Source organism: Chrysemys picta, chromosome 13 (genome assembly GCF_011386835.1).
Source record: "Chrysemys picta bellii isolate R12L10 chromosome 13, ASM1138683v2, whole genome shotgun sequence".
NCBI classification, from domain to species: domain Eukaryota; kingdom Metazoa; phylum Chordata; order Testudines; family Emydidae; genus Chrysemys; species Chrysemys picta.
In genome coordinates, this window is record NC_088803.1 from 31924446 (window position 1) to 31940065 (window position 15620).

At 44.9% G+C, this 15620-nt stretch overlaps 1 protein-coding gene across 6 annotated transcripts in view; it reads right to left on the minus strand.

Annotated features, from left to right (window-relative positions):
- PTPRT (protein tyrosine phosphatase receptor type T) overlaps positions 1-15620 on the minus strand; it is a 736092-nt gene that overhangs the window by 363602 nt on the left and 356870 nt on the right. For all 6 annotated transcript variants that reach the window (XM_005295345.3, XM_005295344.3, XM_005295348.3 and 3 more), the window contains exon 7: positions 14052-14345. In XM_005295345.3, the coding sequence (XP_005295402.1) occupies positions 14052-14345 (294 nt within the window). The remainder of the gene's footprint in view (positions 1-14051; positions 14346-15620) is intronic.

Consider the following 15620-nt stretch of genomic DNA (forward strand, 5'->3'; position numbering starts at 1 on the left):
AGGATCTAGAGCCAGCAGTGTAAGATTTTCTTTTACTAGTTTGTGAAATACCGCAAAGGAGTCTTGGGGCAGGTGTGGAAAGAAGGCGCACATCCTCAGATACTACATTCCAGCTAGTTTTCCCCACACTAAGAATAGAGGGCTAACAGCCTTGAATAGGCACAGAAAAGGGCACCCATATGTTCAGCTTTCTGGAATGCAAATTGAAGACAGCACTCGGGAGCTAGTAGCCAAGGAATGTAAAGCAAGATCGAAAAGGACAATCATCTTCAGTCCAGACAGTATAAAAGCAGAGACAAGGCAGGTTCTCCTCTCCCAAAGGAAGGTTTCAGAGTAGCAGCCGTGTTAGTCTGTATCCGCAAAAAGAAGAACAGGAGGACTTGTGGCACCTTAGAGACTAACAAATTTATTAGAGCATAAGCTTTCGTGGACTACAGCCCACTTCTTCGGATGCATATAGAATGGAACATATATTGAGGAGATATATATACACACATACAGAGAGCATAAACAGGTGGGAGTTGTCTTACCACCTCGGAGAGGCCAATTAATTAAGAGAAAAAAATCTTTTGAAGATAATCCTTTACTCTCACAGATCTTGGGAGACAGACCTGTCCTCGCTTACAGACAACCCCCCAACCTAAAGCAAATACTCACCAGCAACCACACATCACTGAACAAAACCACTAACCCAGGAACCTATCCTTGTAACAAACCCCGATGTCAACTCTGTCCACATATCTATTCCAGTGACATCATCATAGGACCTAATCACATCAGCCATGCCATCAGGGGCTCGTTCACCTGCACATCTACCAATGTGATATATGCCATCATGTGCCAGCAATGCCCCTCTGCCATGTACATTGGCCAAACCGGACAGTCTCTACGCAAAAGAATTAATGGACACAAATCTGACATCAGGAATCAAAATACTCAAAAACCAGTGGGAGAACACTTTAACCTGTCTGGTCATTCAGTGACAGACCTGCGGGTGGCTATATTACAACAGAAAAACTTCAAAAACAGACTCCAACGAGAAACTGCTGAGCTAGAATTGATATGCAAACTAGACACAATCAACTCCGGTTTGAATAAGGACTGGGAATGGCTGAGCCATTACAAACATTGAATCTATCTCCCCTTGTAAGTGTTCTCACACTTGTTATCTAACTGTCTGTCTGTACTGGGCTAGCTTGATTATCACTTCAAAAGTTTTTTTTCTCTTAATTAATTGGCCTCTCAGAGGTGGTAAGACAACTCCCACCTGTTTATGCTCTCTGTATGTGTGTATATATATCTCCTCAATATATGTTCCATTCTATATGCATCCGAAGAAGTGGGCTGTAGTCCACGAAAGCTTATGCTCTAATAAATTTGTTAGTCTCTAAGGTGCCACAAGTCCTCCTGTTCTTCTTCTCCCAAAGGAGTTCACAAAAGCCAATAGTTAGCAAGACATTGTTTCTTTCCACAGTGAGAACCCCCAGTGCCTCCATGAAAGGTGTTCTGCTAATTACTTACCAGCTTGCTGCTCAGAACATAATGCTAAATTTGAACTATGCTACATATCACTAAACATTTTAACAAAATCAATAGAAGCAGCTTGATGTGGAAATGAATAAATAGATCTCAGGCTAATAAATAAAAATCAAACCCTTTGTGTGAGGAAAATTAGAAACTGATTATCCTGGTAGAAGAATTCCTAGGGACTTAAATCCGCCGTTAACAAAATTCCTCTAAAAAACAGCCAGACTAAAACACTATCATGACAGCCTCACTCTAATATTAAAAATAACTGCATTTATGCAGGCTAAGATAAGAGATCAAATCTCATGCTTCAGGGCATGAGCTGATCTCCTGCTGGGGTCAGGATATAGGAATTTTCTCTCCAGATGCATCTCACTGCTCAATTGGTTAGAGGCATTCTGGTCATGCTATGCCTTACTCTTGAGTTAGCTGGTACTGACCACTGCTGGAAACAAACATCAGACTTTAGGGAGCAATGATCTGCTTCAGTACAGAAAATTGTATGGTCTTATTCTAAACACAAAAGAATGAAGGCCTTTCCATGGCACTGATCCTAGGATGTGCTGTGCTCTCTCAACTTCCTTTGAGTTGAAGGGAGTCACAACTTGCAGGATTGGATCTTTAACATGTTCTGATCTCAAACAGAACCACTCAGATCCAACACAGACCTTTCAGCTTGCATTTCCATCTTTCCCTCGTGTCCCTCTCTGCTCCCAAATTCATTCGGTTCCATATATCACCACTTCTTGTGACTGAACCAGCCCACTGGCAAATTAACGTCTGTGTTCATTCCCTTTTCATTCTCCTTGGGGTTCACAGTTGCACATAATAGACCATTTGTTCTCTCCGCTAGATCTCTCCACTTGGCACCAAGCAGATGTCTATAGCAAACACTTACAGCACTATCATTCTAGTTCACAGTCAACAGTTACTGAAAGAGGCAGCTTTCCCCCCGAAATGCAGCTAGATGTGGCAACTGACTACACTTGTTCCCTTGCAGAGAAATTGGACAGATATTTGGCAGTGTCCTTTTAAAAATCAGAATTGAACTATTAAACTGCAAAGTTTAACTGGCCATAAATTGCAGCAGGGTCTTGTATTTTTCCATGGTAGTTTGGACATGTGAATTTTATGAGCCGAGAGAGGTGAAAAGATTGAGGGAAAGAGACAAGAAGAGAGCACCAGAACAAATGCACCATTGTCAAGATTCCATCAGAACATGCTCCAGGGCACATAGCATATTTGATCATCAAAGCTGCCACTTTACTTCCAGAAGATGTGTCACCTGCTTGGTAATAGAATATCCCACTTGTAACAAGGCGAAGAGGAGATCTGAGGATCAGGAAACGTTTATTACCTGTTTGGTCAATTTTGTCACTGATGGGGAAAATCATCCTCTGATATTTAAAGGGACTAAGCCCCAAGGATATGTTATGGTTGAAGCCCCTCGCTTTGGTGAGTGTAGCTGTCAATTCCCAGACACAGAATTCGAGGATAAAGGGTCCAAAATGAGGCGCATAGCATTTCTGTAACTTAGCCTTATCTCTCCAGTTCACTTGCCAGAGGCTACTGGGCTGGAACAAAAGCAAAGTCTCAAGCACCAACAAAATGCTGAAGTTAATGGACAGTCACTAGAGTGGTTGCCATCCCCACAGGCTTAGCACAATCCAAGACATCAAATAATGCTCAGACAACATCCTGCCATACATAACAGGTCACCTGCTATGCCCACTCACTCTGGGGGCCTCTTGCTGCCAAAAGAATACCTGCAAAGAACAGTTCTTTGTCATTATACTATGCAGTCTTTTATTTCAAGTGTTTCAGCAAGCCTGAGCACAAACAAAAGATGTTCTTATGTAAATTAAAGAAATAATGCCCAGGCCCCCCAACATTTATCAATGAATTGGAAAGAAAAATAAATCCAGGTAATAAGTTCCACTCACTAGCATGCATTTAAAAAAATGAGGTTTGAAAAAAAATCAGTTTCTGTTGAATAGGAACCTATTTTACAATTATCTACTCTTAAGTGTATATATAGAGAGAGCGAGCAAGCAAGATGGGGAACGGGTAACTACAGTAAGTAGCCCCATTAATTCTGATTACAGTATAATGTTCAAAAGGAGATTTTAGGCTAATACACTTATGTCTCAGCTGCAGAGAGTTCCATCTAAAATCATTTATTATGCTACTTATAATCTCTTTTGACTAGTGGTTATTTACAGCAAATATTTCAGGCTTTTATGTGCATGTGTGAAAAATCAAATATTAATTATATCAATATAGGGATCCTAAATCTTATATTTTAGCATCAACTTTACATATACAATGTTTTTTCCATTAAATTTTAAAGAGACACCATCCACTTGAAAGATAAGTCTCCTATCCGAAGCCCTTTTTAAACCCATTATTGTTACAACACATGCCTAATGAGTAACAGAGAGATTAGAGAAAAATAATTGTTTTCCCAGTTTGTTCCTTTTTTGTGCACTTGATAGTTCTCTCTACAGCCATTTCCATGAGTTCATTACAGTCATTTTTCCTTGTGTGTGACAGTAACCACAGAAAAGAAAAATGTTTTTATAAAATATGAAAATTTACTTCCAAACTCTCAAAAGTTGGCAAAGTGATTCTGCAAGGGTCAGCAAGGGACACCCCCCCACACCCCTCCCCAGTGTATTCTGGTGGGCTCCCCCCCCCCGCCCTATTTCTGAAGCATCAGAGATGGCCATAGCTGGAGATGGGATACTGGATGGGGAGGGCCAGGACTCGGAGGTGGCCCCAAGCATTCTGTCTCCCAGTGCTTGGCTGGCTGGTACTTGCTCGCATGCTCAGGGTCTAATTTATCACCACATGTGGGGTCAGGAAGGAATTTTACCCCAGATCACATTGGCAGTGACCTTGGGGGCAGGTTTCACCTTCCTCTGGGGCAAGGGGTGCAGGGTCACTTTCCGGAATCATCTGGGTATATCTCACGTAATCAATCTGCTGCCATTGCAGGGGCCCCAGGAATTGGTGCACTTCAGTCCCTCCTATTCTCTGCCTGTGGAATCACAATAGTTTAGTCTTCCGAAGACTGTAACACATTGGTCTCATATAAGTTGCTGGGTTTAGTTTTCAGGTGTTGGTGGCCTGGGATACACAGGAGATCAGACTAGATGATGTGATGGTCCCTTTTGGCCTTAATTTCTGAGACTCAGAGACATGGGTAGTATTGACACTACTTCTAACTTTTGAACTTCACTCTATTTCATGGCAATAGTTTGCCTTTAAATTCCACCTGCCCATACACACAGGTGAAGTATAGCCCGCGCCTGTTCACTCTGTGTATAATATATATATATATATATACATATATACATATACACACACACACACACACACACACACACACACACACACACACACACACCAGACTTCAGCAGGCATAGATCAGTTGAAGTTGTAACAGTTGCCTCAACTTGACCATTTTTTAAAGTAATATTTCAACAATAATAGGTCAAGACTAACTGCCATTTTCTTAAACTCTTGATCTGTGCCATTGTTTCATTCTCCAGGAGCTAACTCACATCCTCCAGCTGGTTACACCCAGTCTCCATATCTGCTGAATACAGAGAAAGGTTGGATGTGACCCCTTTAACATTTCTTTTATTAATTTATCTTATCAAAAGAATTGAAAGCCCCTATATCCCATTTCACAGGCTGGCCCTGTGAAGGATCACTACAGCAGTGTGTCTCATTTTTAGGGCCCTACCAAATTCACGGCCATGAAAAATGCATCACGGACTGTGAAATCTGGTCTCCTCCCATGAAATCTGTCTTTTGTGTACTTTTACCCTATACCATACAGATTTCACAGGGGAGACCATCATTTCTCAAAATGGGGGTCCTGTCCCAAAAGGGAGTTTCAGGGAGGTCGCAGTATTGCCACCCTTACTTCTGTGCTGCCTTCAGAGCTGGGTGGCCAGAGGGCGGCAGCTGTTGGCCGGGTGCCTAGCTCTGAAGGCAGCGCCTCGCCAGCAGCAATGCAGAAGTAAGAGTGGCAATACCATACCATGCCACCGTTACTTCTGTGCTGCTGCCTTCAGAGCTGGGTGGCTGGAGAGTGGTAGATGCTCTGAGGGTCCAGCTCGCCAGGTAGCAGCGCAGAAGTAAGAGTGACAATACCATACCATGTCATCCTTAGTTCTGTGCTGCTGCTGCTGCTGGCAGCAGTTCTGCCTTCAGAGCTGGGATCCCGGCCAGCAGCCACTGCCCTCTACCTGCCCAGCTCTGAAGGCAGCGCCGCCGCCAGCAGCAGCGCAGAAGTAAGGGTAGCAGTACCGCACCCCACCCACAACTCCTTTTTGCGTCAGGACCCCTACAATTACAAAACCATGAAATTTCAGATTAAAAAAGCTGAAATAATGAAATTTATGATTTTTAAAACCCTATGACCATGAAATTGACGAAAATGGACCATGAATTTGGTAGGGCCTTACTCATTTGGGGGCTTTTCTTTCTTCCCTCACTTGATTTGAGCATCTGAATCTCACTTGGTCTTATAAATTTAGCGTTGTCCTCATATTAATCTGAATTTACAATCCACTCCATCTGTAAGAGCTCTCGTGGCTGGAAAACTAAACAGGCATAAGTTTCCCTTTCCCCCCAGTAAAATATAAAAGAAGCATCTCTTCTCTCCTACCCCTTTCCAGTGGCAAAACAGGAAAACTTAAAACCACATATTTTCAGTTTGCAAAATTTGGGTGAAAAAATTCAAACAAAAAACATTCTTTTGAAACCCGTGGAACAAAAGCTTTGAAATATTTACCTAGCGCCACTTCTAGCTACCCAAGGACAGGGCCGCCCAGAGGGGGGGGCAAGTGGGGCAATTTGCCCCAGGCCCCGGGCCCCACAGGGGCCCCCACGAGAAGGGCTGAGGCTCTCCCCCACCCTCCACCAGCACCTCAGCGCGCGCGTCCAGGAGTGTCCCTGGACAGCGCTGCAGCCGCGTGCCTCCGGTGGGACCTGAGCTCCTCCCTGCTCAGAGCCGCGTGATAAGGGGGCAGAGCTGCGAGCTCCGGGCCGAGCGGCGGGAGCTCCGGGCCGAGCGGCGGGAGCTCTGGTCCCGCTGGAGCTTACAGCAGCGCCCCCCTTACCACGCAGTTCTGAGCAGAGGAGCTCAGGCCCTGCTGGAGGCACGAGGCTGCAGCACTGTCCAGGGACGCTCCTGGACGCGCGCGCTGAGGCTCCTGGAGAGGGGGTAAGCGGCCGGGGCTGAGGGGGTTGGATAAGGGGCAGGGAGTCCCGGGGACAGTCAGGGTACAGGGAGGGGGCAGAGGTTCTGGGGGGGCGGTCAGGGGACGGGGAAGGGGAGACCCCCCTCCTCTCCCCTGCATTCCCCGAGGCTCCAGAGGGGTTAATTCCGTGGTTCTCAAACTTTTGTACTGGTGACCCCTTTCACATAGCAAACCTCTGAGTGCAACCCCCTCTCATAAATTAAAAACACTTTTTAATATATTTAACACCATTATAAATGCTGGAGGCAAAGCAGGGTTTGAGGTGGAGGCTGACAGCTTGTGACCCCCAGTAATAACCTCGTGACCATCTGAGGGGTCCTGACCCCCAGTTTGAGAACCCCTGGGTTAATTTAATTTTAGCACCCTGTGTCCATTCACAGGCATGTGCTATTTTGAGCATTTCAGTTTTCACAACATAGGCTCATCCCAGATTCTGGAACAAGCTCAAATGCTCAGTTCGTGGAGTATGTACGTAAGCTATACTAAAGACCAACCCACAGTAACCATCTCCAGTTTGTGAGGGACCCCATGGAGCCAGTCTCTAGGAAACAGATACATTCATGGAGGTTAAGACTATTAATGGCTATTTGCCAGGATGGGTAAGGAATGGTGTCCCTAGCCTCTGTTTGTCAGAGGGTGGAGATGGATGGCAGGAGAGAGATCACTTGATCATTACCTGTTAGGTTCACTCCCTCAGGGGTACTTGGTATTGGCCACTGTCGGTAGACAGGATACTGGGCTGGATGGACTTCTGGTCTGACCCAGTATGGCCATTCTTATGTTCTAACCTAAATGAACCCAAAGTTATGGAGATAGATATGAGTCAAGGAAGCCAGCAGAGTATCAGAAACCTGGAAAAATCTCTGACTGGATGGGCTCAGGCGTTTGGTCACAAGCTGAGGTGGTTCAAATGTTTTGGATTTTTTTTAAGCAGAATTTTTTTATTGTTTCTTTAAACAATCAAACACAGCAACCAGCAAATATTTGGCCACACACTTCTGAAACCCCAAATCATGTTCAGGTTTTGGCAGACTAATTTCAGCTTTTCAATTAAAAAAAACACAACAAATTTTGAAGGAAAGCAAACATTGTCCATGATCTTTTCTGCTTTTTAAAAACCCCTAGTTTTCGATCCAAAAAATGTTTTGACAGAAAATATTTGTCCAACCCTTTTAATGAGTTTTAGTGCCTTTTAGCACTAGGTGATGCTGAGAACCAGTGATACCTTGTAAAGGTGACTTGAAAAGAAGTTCTCTCAAAACTGGGTTTGTGCTGAGATACGGAAGGTTTTTAAATGTTTATTTTTCCCAGGACCCCACAGGGGCCCCCATGAGAATACAGTATTCTATAGTATTGCAACTTTTTTTTAATGGAAGGGGCCCCCAAAATTGCTTTGCCCCATGCCCCCTGAATTAGGGTTACCATATTTTGTGCCTCCAAATGGAGGACACTCCACGGGGCCCCGGCCCCGCCCCCAGCCCCGCCCATGCCCTGCCCCAACTCCGCCCCCTCCCAAAGTCTCCGCCCCCTCCCCTGCTTCCCGAACATTTAATTCGCGGGAAGCCTGAAGCAGGTAAGGGGGGGGGATGGGGGGAGGAGGTGCGGCCCAGGCTGGCCCCCCCGGCCCGCCCAGCACTGCCGGCCTGCGCACCCCCCCAGCCCCGCGACCCCGGACCGGCTCCCGGACCGGCCCCCCGGCTCAGCGCGGCTCCGCGGCCCGGCGCACCCCCGCGGCTCCGCAACCCCGGACCGGCTCCCGGACCGGCCCCCCGGCCCGGCGCGGCCCCGCGGACCGGCGCACCCCCCCGGCCCCGCGGCCCCGGACTGGCTCCCGGACCAGCCCCCCGGCTCAGCGCACCCCCGCGGCCCGGCGCACCCCCCCCGGCCCCGCGACCCCGGACCGGCTCCGGGACCAGCCCCCCCCGCTCAGCGCGGCAGCGCGGCTCCGCGGCCCGGCGCACCCCCGCGGCTCCGCAACCCCGGACCGGCTCCCCGGCCTGGCGCACCCCCGCGGCTCTGCGGCCCCGGACCGGCCCCGCGCACCCCGGCGGCCCAGCCCCCTGCTCCCTGCCCGGCCGGGCACTGCGACCCCGGCCCGGCCCCGCACCGGCCCCGGCCGAGCCCTCCCTCCCTCCCGATTTTCCCGGACATGCCCGGCTTTTGGGGATTTCCCCCCGGACGGGGATTTGAGCCCCCAAAAGCCGGACATGTCCGGGAAAATCCGGATGTATGGTAACCCTACCCTGAATCCTCTGGGCGGCCCTGCCCAAGGATTGCTGAAAAGTGCACACCCAGTGTCCGGAGATCTCTGATCAGAGCACTAACACGTACATGATCCGACTGAGACCTTTCATAGACATGCTCATCCCTGATCCCGTTCTTCTCTCCTAAACCATTGCTTTTGTGGCTGACATCAATGACACCCATCTTGTTCTCCTCCAATTGCAGCTCTGTGCTATGGCTCTGCTCCTACCCAAAGGCAGCTCAGCTCCCGTCTCTTAACTCTCCTTAAGTAACCCGTCCCTCTGACTGACAGCTTACTGCTGCCAGCAGGGCCGGCTCCAGGTATCAGCTTAACAAGCAGGTGCTTGGGGCGGCCAAGGGAGGGGGGCAGCACCTGCGGCAATTCGGGGGTGGCAGGTCCCTCATTCCCTCTAGGAGCGAAGGACCTGCCGCTGAACTGCCGCCGCCGCCGATCGCGGCTTTTTTTTTTTTCTTTTCCCACTCAGCTGCCCCCACTTCCCCTGTTTTCACCGTCTAACAGGCCAAAAAACACTATCTCTCACTTGCCAAGATAGTGCTTACCATGAGTTTGGGGCAGATGGCTTTTTCCAGCCTGTAAAGAGTCAGTAAAAAACCATGCAGCAACTTAATTTATTTTGAATATAATTTAGACTGATCAAATGCAGCTGCAGTCCTAAAAACGCTGCCCTGCGGAAAACCAGCCACTGTATCAGTGGTATAAGAAACCTTTTTGTATGGATACATACTGATTGGGAAAGTTTAGATAAGATATTATCCACTTCAATAAAATCCCTTTATGGTTATTTAAAGCAGGGCATTTCATAATCAGTTTTTGATAGGGGATTTATTTAATCAAAAACCTTTCTGAAGTCCATGAAAACAGCTTTCCCTCATTCTGATCAATAATGTGACAAATCATGGATGATTTTGATAAGAATTGTCTTATGGTGCACTAACTTTCTAAACTCACGCTAAGATAGTCTCGGTCACGCTTCAGTTGGATGCAAGGCCTGCGGTAAAGAAAGTTAGATAATTGTAACTTTGAAAGTTATTTTCCATAGCTTCACATGGAGAGGGAAGAATGATTCAGTGGTCTAGATACAAGACTGGGAGCCTGAGTTCTAAAGCTGGCTCTGAGCAGGACACTGAAAATCAGGCTATAAGATATTGCCCAAACCAGAGGCAATAAGCACCTGCAACTCCTGTTGGCTTCAGCAAGCTGTGCAGGGGCTGAAATTGTGGAAAAGCAGCATCACTTGCCCCATAACCTCAGCCATACAGAACACAATGCCATCCACAGCCTCAGAAACAACTCTGATGGCTACCCTCCAGGAAACTGAGCCACAAGATTTTCAGTCTCTGTAGAAGAATGCCTATATCAAAGAGGTACTGGAGATTATTTCACAGGATACCATCAAACTAAGTCACCTTTCTGAAAATTGTAGATCTACTATACTTACAACCATCACCTATGGTTTCTGCAACAAATATATTAGTGATCATTTTTCGGTTTACATGTTGCACTTGGAAACCAGTTCCGTAGTCAGTTTTGCTGTTTATGCTGTATAGTCCTTTAGGACCTGACCACAAAACAGAGATATTTACATGAACAAAGCCACATACATATGTAAACATTTGTTGTTTTTCCATTGCTGAAATGGCCTTGCAAATAGGGAAGCAGAAAACACACACACAAAAATCAGTATTGGCTAAAAAGATGCTCCATCATAAACTGATTTTTTTCATTAGCCAGTTTTATAAAAAAAAATTGAGTTAATGGTGTCACTTTCTTCTTTGTTCAGAACAGTCTTGAAAGATTGTTACTGTATAAGTCTGATGTAATTATCCTAGTAATAAGATATTTGAAGAAGTTGTACCACCCGGTATGAAAATCGGGATAATGATTTAAATTTTCCAGTCTATTATCTGAGTTACCATTATGAGGATGATATATAAAATCTTCAGATATTAGCTAAGCATCTTCCCTCCCTCCTTAGAGGCAATATTTAAATCATTAGAACCTCTCCAACCTGGTGCTTTTGACAAAGTATAAATGTCATCACTATCAATCTCAACAACCTCTGTATGACAATTAACATTAACACAGTGACCTTCTCCACAGTTAGATTTCATTAGTAAATTACAACTGAAAAAAAAAAAATAGAGTGACATTGGTTAGCCAAATTGGTCCGATTATCTACCTCATCATTCGTGATGTTAGTCAATGCCATACAGGGTAAAGGAAACCCCAGTGATCTGGAGCACAGTAGAAGAGATCATTAGAGGCAGCACTAGTGCCCCTTCCTCCTCCTCCAGTGAAGTAAGCTTTAATTTAAAGCAACTGTTCTTTACAGAGATGACATGCACAAGTTTGCAGATGCTGGTTTTTGTTGCTCCTGCAAAAGTGTGATTGCACCCATTGTTTAAGACACCTAATTTGTGCAAGTTTTATTTGAAATACAAATCAGGAAATTACAGGGCAAACCAAAAAGCCATGGCACAATTGCAGTTCCTGTGTTGGAGAGTTATAGAGACTGTTTCTTTCAGTAGCCCCTGGAAGGCATAAACTACTGCAAAAGGGAGCAGTGAGGAAGCAGGACTGAGCTGTCCATTTCTCCCTCTCCACCACCATGCGGAGCTGGCTGGACACAGGGGCTCATGCTGTACCTTGTAAGGACTGGTGTAGTACGTGCACTCCCTCTATGAGGGATTATGCCTCCTTGGGAGTGTTGCAGTTCCTGAGTGTACAGTTAGCTGCATGCAGAAATCTGGGCTTACAGGTCCCAATCAGGCGCCAAATCTCAAACTTTGACCTTCACCATTACCGGTGTAACACTAGTTTCCATCTTAGCCCCTTAAGACAATCGATCAGCCCGTGATTTGTGTTGAAGGCTAGAGAATCTGACAGTGATTCTGGTGTTCAAAGAGTTGCAGGAAGGCAAGAGGATGAGCACAGTGGCACTTGCTGAAATACTGAGTGTGTTGGGATGCTGGCATCAGAATCCTTGTTCTTTCTCTCTATGTGCAACAACTGTGGAAAACCCTCCAACCATCTGCCAGCGCCTGCCTATCTGATAGATATCATGCAACATCAAACACCTGTGTGCCAGATCTGCACAGTTTGCACGAATGTCACTGCTGTTTTGTCTCAAGAAAACACTGCATGCCAAGTGCTTTACTTGCCCATTTCAAAGAGAACAGAATGTAGTTAGGAAGCTTCCGTTTTCTTCATGTCGCACTCAACTCCCTACTCTTCCCCATTTGGAGAGGGAAGGAGGGTTGACAGGGGTTCTCATGCTGTGGCAGTTTGTGATGAATACTAATGCATCAAGACTTAATCCAACCAGAGGAAAACATTTGGCCCAATGTAGTTACTGCTTAAAATACTTTAAACCCCCTTGCAGACATCAGGTTGGTTGGTTTACTTCATCAACATGGATATTTGGAATCAGATATTTTGCACAAGCTCACTAAAGTCCATTATATTACCCTAGTGGAAGGAAGAGAGAGACATCCTCTATCAACTTTTCTCCTTTGTTTAAACTATTGCAAGAGACATCTAGAAATTTGCAGATGAAATGTGATCCAAACCTTGAGAAGAAAGCAGTATGGAAGGAAGGATCTTACAGTGGGATGCCTAACCCACTCCATTGCCGTCCAACAAGCTTGATTTCCCTTGGCAAGTGACAAATACACAGCATATTCAGAACACCAAGAACGGGTTCATCTTTCACCAGGAAAGTTAAAACTGGATTACAGAACTGGTCTCCTCCACCCCCTTCTTCAAAATTCCTCCACGCAAACATGAAGGAACAAAGCACAATATCCTGCAACATTCAGATAGCACTGAATGCTGCCACAGGTAAAGTTATTCAGCCTCCTTGAATGGAGGACAAAAACGTACTCGTCCCACACTTTCTAACACTTGCCATTAATGCTATTGATTTGTTGGAACTTTTTATTAAGGCAAAGTTACAACAAATCATTATAACATACTACATCATACATTGTTTATTCAGGATCAGGTTAATAGTCAAAGAACCTGGCTAAAGATTCTGACTTGCTGGCTGAGTAGTTGGTGAAAAAGCTTTTCAATTATATGGACAGTCCATATTTTATGATAGCACAATTCCATAAGAGGAAAGGTCGGATTTTTCCAATAATATGCAATATAAAGTCTAGCTGCTAACTATAAACAAATAAATTAATTGTATGTCCATTCAGATTTGTACACATCAGGAAGTTTTATGGTGGAGTCCCCATGAATTTAAGGTCTGATTTGATTCTGTAAGTCAAAAGCCCTGGTTGATAAATTCAGCTGTGCATAAAATTTGATGCAGAGCAAAACTAGCCATATGGGTATCAGTGGGTGGAGATTTGCACTGTTTTGAAGAAAAAATAAGTCTGGGGAGGAAATCAAAGACAAAACAAAACAAGACATTTTGAAACAATCACAGAATTACATATTATAAAAATATTTCTGAAGTTTGTACAAAGTGCCGAAAGCTTTCTGTTTTGTGACTGACACTGCAAAAGTTACTTAAGAGGTAAAGTATGTATTTACTATGCACTTAAGAGATGGAAACATTGATAATGGGCTTGTCTTAGGGTCAATGAACTAGTTTGAAAGATTATCATTGGCTTGTCTTCTTCTTATCTTCTTGGGTTTCCCACTTCTACCGTGAGTGGGAATGCATTGTAGATGTCTAAACAGCTGCCTATGCCTATTAAAAGCATGCCACCTGAACAGAAAAATGAATGTAAGAAAACAAACATACCACAATCAATCCATATCCTGAATTCAAAGAGTGCTCCAGACAATACAGCTACATCAGACGAGAGATGGGAGTATTGGCTGTTATTGGGTCAGTAACTCATTGGTGCATAGAAATAAGAGTAGAGCTAGATACAGCTTGCACTGTAATGCAGCCTTGTTCAGGTTTCAATCACAAAACATTTAAACCAAAACCACAGTGCTGTTTATAAAGTATAAGATTCCCCTACCTGCACATTTTGTTCTTGTCGTGAGTGGAGGCCCAGGGGGCCCTGTGCCCCCTTCACCAGGACGGGTGAGGAGCACTCTGATCTCATACTCCACATCGGGGTCCAGGTGCCACAGTTTGTAATTTGGCGAGTCTACGATGTGTGTTTCTACCCAGTTCCCAGTGGTTGTACGGTACTCCACCTCCTTCAATATTATAGGCCCATCTCCGATGATAGAATTGGCGTTGGGTTTGATCCACAGATAGGTGGCGCCGACAGCCAGCAGTTCAGGGGGCGCAATGGGCGTGGGAGGTTCTGCAAGCAACAAAAAATTAGAAGATGCTTGTGAAATGTGTTAATAATGCTTAACTTGACTGGACTTTAACAATACACCATGTTGAGCAGAAAGGCTGGTCCAAACTCTGCTCTGTTACACAGGTGCACTTCTCACGAATACGTACCTGATAATACCTTACATGAGATTGAATTCCATGGAATTGAGCATAATTTGGCTTAATATATTTATTTCTAAGTGGGTGCTATAACAGACTCCAGGAGGCAGAAAGTCCTACCCTTTATGGAAAACGAGGAGCCACATAATATGAAAGAAAAATAAGTTTTATCTATTTAGAAATACTCTCACGAAATACAGCTCCTGAGCGTAGCTCAGCCCATGTACTCATCTCAAAATAGAGAACTTTATCCTCACCCAGCTCCTGAGTCATTTACCATAGAGTGATTATTAAAATAAAATACTGTAATTTGAAAAGTTCAACACTGTTGCCACAGTTATTTCCTACTCTTAGAGGAGAAAATGCAGTGTATCAAATGGCACTGTATAGCTGTGGGCAAAGACCATGTTTTTATCGGTGACCACTGTATTTAGGAAATTCAAAATGCCATTTTAATAAGAAGCTGCAGTTTTAAAATAGGATAAATTTTTAGACCAAATTAGTTGACAATGTCTTTAAAAATACAATTGAAAATGTATTTAAATGCCTGAAGGGTCTTTGCCTGTTTAATAGTAACACAGAGTGCTGCTGAAATTCAACGTAACTACATTACAGCTTTGGTGGGGCTAAAAGAGAAACTGAGACAGTGAATTAACAAACGCTATTGTTTTCCAGAGCAAAATATGTTTAACTTCATGAGTGATGGCAATAAATCCAAGTCTGCGTGAGACTTGAAGACTGCCTGGGAGAAGTCTGAGAAGCATCATCAGGAGGCAGGAACCAGACGGGTGCAGATTACCTCTGTGATAAAAAGGAGAGCAAGTCAGCAAGACGGCTTTCCAGCACCCTTTGATTAAATCCTCAAAAAGTCTACAGGGGCCTGGCAACCTGCCTCATTTTTTGTACTATCCCTGTATACATAACACTGGCATATTGGAAGCCACATGAATACCATATGCCTTGTGGTTTTGAAAACCTGAACTGAAATGTGCAAGATTCTGAGTGATTTCTTTAATCACATCTGGTCTGTTTTCCACCCCTCTAATTTGGTTTGCCCTCAGCCCAGAGGACACAGAAATTCTCTTTGCTTGTGAAACTAAGGAGACAGACACAGCAGACACCTTTTTTCTTAAGGAAA